General features: G+C 54.7%; 1 protein-coding gene across 1 annotated transcript; it reads left to right on the top strand.

The window, feature by feature from the left end:
- The first annotated feature begins 4,383 nt into the window (after nt 1-4,383).
- Nucleotides 4,384-5,310, top strand: LOC109952749 (ubl carboxyl-terminal hydrolase 18-like). Its single transcript, XM_020587972.1, has one exon. The coding sequence runs from the start codon at nt 4,384-4,386 to the stop codon at nt 5,308-5,310; it is 927 nt and encodes a 308-aa protein (XP_020443628.1).
- Nucleotides 5,311-7,802: the final 2,492 nt, after the last annotated feature.

Genomic DNA, 7,802 nt, shown 5'->3' with positions numbered 1-7,802 from the left:
CAACCCCCCGGCCACATCCACAAAGGGAGCCGCATGTTTCTTGTGTCTCCTCAGAGATGCGGCGAGCGAACCATTAGACACAAAATTCCAGGCGTAGGTCGTGGGGCCCGGGCCCGCGGAGCTCACGCAGTAACGAAACAACAGATAGATGTAGTATCTGGAGAGTTTGCGAGGCTCTGTCGCTATCTGGTCGGGGATAGGCAATTCATGGCACACGGTGCTCTTACACTCCATGCGGTGCAGAGACTCCAGGTCTGCTCGGGGTACGTATAAGGCATCGGCTCTGTGCCACATATCTCGCAAGAGTTGTATCGTCATCTGGAGCGTGCCTCCGTCTTTGAACGTCGTATCTTGCAGCAACCCGGTGGCGGGCGCACCTGCCACTATCAGGCACTCGAAGAGCGCCACGGAAGCGCGTTCAGAGAACACGAGCTCTCTACGAGTCGGGTCCATCCCCCTCTTCTATTTACCACCCCTGGACGCAGCAGACACGAGTGAGAGAAAATGTCGCAGGCAAAGAGCAGGAGCAGTGCCAAAAGGTTACTGGAACTGGTAGAGCGCTACAATCTCTATCACGTTAAGACCTTGCGTTACAGTGACACGCGAGGCGTGCTGGAGTGGCTCGGAGTAACTTTCACCTTCGAGCAAGGCAAAGACACCGTAGCGGTGCTCGATGAGCTCATCAGACTGCGTAAGCTCAGAAACATTGCGGTGGCGGGCATCGACGAGGAACCCCGGATCCAGGGTAAAGATCGCCTAGTAGTACACATAAAACGACAGCGTAGGCCGGCGAGCAGGAGCTGTAAATACGACTCCGTCGTCCTGTTCCTGGTGATCCCGTACGACGGAATGAAAGCCCCGTACTCTCAGGAGCTGACCAAGGTGATCAAGAAGGACATACTCAGGAGTGTCCACGCTCCTCTATTCCCCACGTTCGCCAGTTGTCCCGCTCAGCACGTCGAACCCCATGCTCAGCAGGCGCAGCCCGTTCTAGACGGCTTCTTGCCCTCGAGCTACGATACGACCAAACCCAGGACGCCCATTGTGAACGTTGACAACTTTGGGCGAAAATACGTGCCTCTGAAGTGTACCGCGTGCGCCGCTCCGTGGAGCATCTACGCCGACCTAGCGGTGCCCCGGGAGTCGAAATGTGAATTCGACATAGAAGAACTGATAAACACGCCGAACAAGGTGCTGGGTCGAGGGGGCTTCGGGGTGACCGTTCAGATCAGCGATCGCCTCGTCGCGAAAACCAACCTGTTTCCGGAAATGGTGAACTGGAGCGTGCCTTTCATAGACGACGAATTCAATCGCTACGCGCACATTGCCTCTCAGGCGGAGGAGGTCATGATCGGCGTCTCCATGAAACACCCCAACATCCTGCGCACGTTCGGCGGCTTCTGGTGCGACGTCCCCGGCTACCAGTTGGGAGGCAGAGTGGTGCTCCTCATGGAACGAGCCCTGTTCTCGTTGAAGGAGTTCATGTGGCACATGCGAAGTGCCGTGGTCATGCCCGCCATAGAACTGGACACCCTGCGAGGGCTGGATTACTTGAGATCGAGAGCCATCCAGCACAGGGACTTCACGTACAGGAACGTCTTGGTCTGTCACCAGCCCGATAGAAAGCCCATTCCCTTCGCTTTCAAGATCAGCGACTTTGGCACGGCGTGCAACTTCTCCACGCCGGATCATATGCGAGGCAACCGCACTAACATGGCTCCCGAAGTGCTGTGGTGCTTGAACGCGGCCACCGGGAGCGACATATGCAGCTGGTACTGTGTGATGTGGGAGTTGCACAGCGGCTCGCCCTTGGTGCCGTACAAGGGGTCCGAGCGAGGTTACTGTAAAAAGACGCACGCCGCGAACCTATCCAACTTGGTCGGCGTTTACAACCCGGAGAAGGACGAGACGTTCGAGCTGGACTACATGAAGGCTATGGACGCTCGAGCTCTTCATGCGAAGCACAAAGACAGAAGGCCTACCGTGCAGACGATACTGGCCACCCTCTGTCACGCGGGCTGCAACATAACGGATAAGCACTTTATCACCATGGGAGTGCTGTGCATCACGCTGTTCCCTCAAGAGAGGTGGTCTCCGTCCGACTCGCTCGATACCGGTGTTTGAGCCAGGATATCATCGACGCCCAGTCGCCGTCCACGCAGATGCCGCTGTCCGTACGGGTAGGGGAGTATCGGCCGACCGACATCATCGTGGCCGACGACTGCGTCCCCGAAGCGTTTGCCGATCTGGTGACAGCGAGATCGACCGCGGGATCCCCCGTCACGGTCATCAAGCCTGACTCTAAACTGTATTACGGGATAGACTTTTTACGGCTGGCTCCCGATTACATCCAGCCTTACGAGTGGTACTCCAAGAAGGTCAGAGAGCTCGAGGCCGTGTACAAGAGGAGGTTTAAACGCAGCAGGGCCGGCGACGCCGACAATCCGGTCGAGGTCAGGCGCACAAAGACGGATCCCGTAGACGGTCCGAGCACTTCGGCAAAGGCCCTCCTCGGCCGACGGCGTCCGGGTCCCTCTGAACCCGCTGTGCCCAGCGCGACGCGGCCACCCGACCCAGAAGACGAGCACGACGAGCAGAGTCACGGAGCGGTGGGAAGTGCCGCAGAACACGAGTCGCCGGACGAACCCCCACCCGAGTCATTCGAATGGAGTGACAACTTGGTTGAAATGTTGAGCTCTAGCGATATGGGCGATTCTAACATTCCTTCATTGAGCGACTTGAACGAGGCTTTGGGAGAGAGCACCGACATTCGGGTGGGACCCGGTGCAGCCGCCACAGTACCCTTCGAGGCGCCCGGCGGCGACGCCATTGTGAGCGTCGAAGGTGCGAGAGTTACCGGGCCCCCCGGAAACATCGACGCTAGACCCGCTGAGGCCCCTGGCGATGATGCCGTCGCGAGCATCGCCCCGCTTGCGAGACCCACCGAGGCCTCCGGGAACAACAACAACAACATCGATGCAAGCGTCAAAGGGCCCTCGACCGCCAGCGTGGTCACGGAGAGTGCGGTGATCTTGCGAGGCAAGAAGATCGAGGGGGAGATAGACACAAACATGGTCATTCTAAAGAGCCACGACGAGATGGAGATAGCGCGTTTCAAGAACAGTGTCATTCTCCTGTCACAAAGCATGACCCGAATGCACCCTCTCCTATTCGCGGGTCCCCGAGACGGCTCGTGTAAGTGCTCTAGACGCAACGGCGTGTTCATCTTCCAGTATGCGCAGTTCTTCGTCGGTTGCAAGCGAGTGTCCGACTGGAATGCGTCGAGCTCGTCTAATTCGGTCTACGCCTTCCTGCTGCAAGTCTTTCTCACACTCAAGGCGGCCTTAGACGTGAAGCTTCTACCCGCGCACATGACCGAATGCAGGGATCTCCTCATCGCCAAAGGAGCCGTGATGATCGACATCGTCCCCTATCTCAGCAGAAACTTCAACAAGCCCCGGTGCTCGATGTTTGGCGAACAATGCGAGGGTTTGGTCGGTCTCTGCGCTACTATGGCAGCAAAGCACTTACCCTGCTCGAGTCTGCGCACGTGGCTTTGCACGCTGAGCCCCGGAACGCCCGCCTCGCACGTGCTGACCAAGTCGATCGAGTGGTTGAGAAGCTTCGATCTCAGCGAAAGGACGACGCCGTCCCTGTTGACCCTGGACGACAATTTTTTCACGTTCAGGGATTATTCGTCCGATATACCAAACTGGCTAACACACGCGGGTGAAGATGAAGAAGGAGAAGGGGAAAACAAAGAGGCGTGCGGCGCCAAAGTGCTAGTTTATGGAATCCCGAAGCCTTTCAGAGGCGACCAGACGGCAGAGGGTGTGGGTGACACCAAGCTGCACACGTTGGTTAGGAACATAGTGCTGAGGATGAGAGCCAAAAAGATATTCGGATCATGTAAGGTCGAGGTGATGACGCTGGATTGCACTCGGGGTTTGACGAGGGTGACTCTCAACAACTCGGCGCTCGCTGGGATTCCCAGCGTAGATCAACTGGACCAACGCTCGAGGTTGTTCCACAACAACGGCGACTGTTTCACGCATGACGCCGTCTCGCTGACCGAGTCCAAGTGGGCTCCTGTCATAATGTTCACGAGGTTTAAGAGACCGGGACCTTTGCAGGAGCTCTCCCTCGACTATTACAGGACAACAATCATCGTGGTCCTACTGAGCCCGTCGGGACACGTGAGATCTCTCAGAGAGCTATTCCAGAGCGTGGCGATGCTGAGCGTGACAGACTACTAAAAAAAAAAAAAAAAAAACACCAACGCAAAGCGTGCGGCAAAGTCCTCATCCTCGAGGATACGCTTAGTTACGAAACCCCCACCGTCACATCGAGCCCCGTGCGGGCCGGCCGCGCTGCCCTGCCATCATGCGAGGCTTGATCAACTACGGGACCTATTGCAGCATCAACAGCGTCGTCCAGTGCCTGTACGAGACGCGCGAGCTGCGTGATCTCATTCGACGAGTCGACGAACGGGATTACCAGGCTCCTAATCATAAAAACACGGTGGCCCCGACGCTCAAGAGCCTCATCCGTGAAATGAGCACAGACGGCCCGTCGCCGTGCGATCCGAGTTGTCTCGTAGACTCGATGAGCGCGTACAGCGGAGTGCGCTTCGACGTTCAGGAGGACTCGGAGCTCATCTTCAAGTGCATCGTCAACGCTCTAGCGGACGGCTGCGGGGCTGCCAAAGAGATCGGCAAATTGTGGGACATCGAGAAGGAGGACAGCGTGCGCTGCCTCGGTTGCAACGCGGTCCGGTCTATACGCACCAAGTCTAACACAATTCCTGTGTCGATCGAAGAGAATCTCCCCGACGAGCTGCAGGAATACATCAAACGGCACTCTGACACAACAACGACGTGCGACTGCCATTGCGCAAACTGTCACACGAGAACCCGGGTCGAAATCGCCAGCAAAGTTGTGTCGTTACCCCCGGTCGTGTGTATGAGGATCGCACGAGTTAAAAACATCGGCAGAGGAGCAGCTCACATAGTCAAGACGGAGAAACGCTTCGCTTTCACCGAGACTGTGGATCTGAAGTACCTCGTGAAGGAGCCCGCGGACACCCCTACTCTGTACGAGCTGTATGCCGTCGTGGCCCACCGTGGCACTCACTACTGTGGACATTACACGGCTTATGTGCGGGCAGAAGACAGCTGGTATATCGCGGATGACACTTACATAAGGATGTGTTCCTGGGGGGATGTCAAGACAACCTACGAAGCGGGATCCAACTTATACGACGGGGTTGCTTACATGCTCATGTACCGCAGGAGAAACAGTTCTCGTTGAACACTGTGTATTATACCATTATGTATGATAACTGTGAACTATGAGTGAACAAATAAACACATAAGGATATCTTACATGTCTGGTGTAACATGGTGTTTTTTTTTATTTATATCATACTGAAGTCACACATTTCACCGAGGTGAACTCTGAGTGAACACATAAACAAATAAGGATATCTTACATGTCTGGTGTAACATGATTTTTTAAAATTTATATCATAGTGGAGTCACACATTTCACCGAGGTGAACTCTGAGTGCACAGAAGAAACAAACAATTGTCATCTTACATGCAACATCATTTTATATTATCATGGGTTACAAGCACTCATCACTGTGAACATCAAGCGCATAAAAGACACAGAAAGGTTTAAAGACATCTCATGTGTAACGGCATTGTTTATATCATACTGAGAGTTACAAGAAGCCACACACACACATACACACATTTCACAAGTCAATCCTACATCACTTCTTAACAAAATACCTATCCAAAGTATTGGGAACATTGGATTTCACTGCTTCTCTTTCTGGACATGAATACGTAGCTGACAGTGCTACTACAGACGAGCGAGGTTCATCTATCTGAGAGACACAAACACTGTTAGCCAGCCCCTCTAAATATCGTATCATACAAGCACTTTGGGGTCCGGGTACAGGCTGCTTCTTTTTCATCACACGGGAAGACATTTCACATAGAAACAAAAAACTCGTCACTGTCAGAGTCTGTTTTGGGATTAGGGTCATCTAGTCTATCAAAGTCCGGTTCGGACAACTCGGCGGCAGGACAGTTGGAGTGATCCTCTCTGTCTAGCCGTTCCTCTTCACCCCCCTCCGCCTCACGATCGGATGATGACGATGATGATTCCTGGTGGGTCTCAGTGGGCCGTGCGGCTTGATCTGTCAACTTTTCTGCCGCTTTTGCTGCCTCTTGCCCCGGGGATGAAACGCCAGCGCTCTGATGTGACGATGTAGGGAGCTGTTTGAAAGCCTCTTGCTGTTTGAGGGATCTCCCGGTCTCTTTGAGTTTGGGTGTATTGCCTTTAATTCTCTCCTCCTGCTCGTCGGTGCGAGTGTGGTGTTTTTTCTTGGAAGCGAACCCCCTTACCCCCTCTCGTTTCTCCTGTCCCTGATAGCGGTGGTCGTCGTCGTCGTCAGTTTTTGAATCCGACAGAGACAGCTTTCTCTCGCGTAGAGGGGAATCTCGACTGGGGGTCCTGTTAGCAGGCTCGGCTCTTTCATGCCTCTTGTCAGACTTATCCTTGTGTTTCTTTGTAACCTCTCTGTCGAAGCGCCGGACAGAAACCACCTTGGTGCTCCTGCTACGCTTCTCCTTGCTCTTGTAAAGCCGAGGGATCTTCTTTGCGCGTTTGACGACGCGCTTTACAGCGGGCTTGCTCGACTCCTCCTCGGAGTCAGATTGCAGTGCACGCTTGTAGCCCCAAAAGCCCTCTTTTGTACCGCTACAGCCGGGCGTGGGCGAGTCTTCCTCAGACTCTGAATGAGATAGGCGTTTGCGTCCTCGTTTGATAATCTTCTTACACTTGGCCCCTTTGGCCCTCCTTCTGGCCTGGGTGCAGAACACCTCCTCATCATCATCATCTTCTTCTTCTTCTTCTTCTTCTTCTTCTTCTCCCTTTTCTTTCTCTTCTTCACTGCTGCCGTAGTCGTCCTCGGTGGGTCCGTCGTCTATGAAGTCATCGTCGCAATCGTATTCGTCTGGACTCTCGCTGTTGTCGTAGTCCATCGTAGCCTCCAAATCCTCCCCGGGGATCTCCTCTTCGTCCTCGGGACATTCTTCCTCTTCTACGTTAACTTCCTCGGCCTCGCTCAGCCAAGGGTGCCCTTCATCGTTGTCGTCGTCAGCGCGACCGTACCTGTGACGAGAGCGGGCCTTGGTGCTCTTAGTCGTCGTTGTCGTCGAGCGATCTCGTTTTGGCGCTTTGGGGTGACGAAAAGGAGCCGGTTTTGTAGCGCGTTCACCCTGTCTTTTTGCACCCTGTCTTTTTGCGCTGCGCAGATCACCTTTCTTGCTTTGAGTGCTAGGGTTCTTGGACACCAGCCGGTCCAAAGCTCCCGCGGCTCGATCCGGGGCACCCCGGAACGACAACAACACCTTGCGTCTCCAGTTGTCGGTAGATGTAGATTCTAAACAGTCCACCAGGGCTCTGCTGAGTCTATCCTGCAAGCCGTGAATCCGGAGTATGTCGACGACGGTTCGGTTGTCGACGACCCAGTCTCGAAGGATGGCGTCGTTCTTTTTGTTCAACAGAGTGTTGTCCAATCCCAGGAGAGTACAAACGGCTTCTCTCCTGAGATCGTCTTCGTTCAACCAGGGCTCGCTCAGCAGCAGAGTCGGCATGTTCTTGAGCCACGTCGAAATCGGAACGGCCTCCGGCGTGACGATGGAGTACAGACCATCGTCTTTCCAGCCGACACCACCGGCCGTAGTAGCCTCGTCTTCGTCGCTGCATTGCTCGACCTCCGGAGGATGA

This window comes from Monopterus albus, unplaced genomic scaffold (genome assembly GCF_001952655.1).
Source record: "Monopterus albus unplaced genomic scaffold, M_albus_1.0 scaffold491.1, whole genome shotgun sequence".
NCBI lineage: Eukaryota > Metazoa > Chordata > Actinopteri > Synbranchiformes > Synbranchidae > Monopterus > Monopterus albus.
This window is presented reverse-complemented; position numbering and strand designations above follow the sequence as displayed.

Excerpts from the sequence above, each read along its gene's own strand:
- LOC109952749 (XM_020587972.1), top strand. The coding sequence starts at position 4,384 with ATGCGAGGCTTGATCAACTACGGGACCTATTGCAGCATCAACAGCGTC.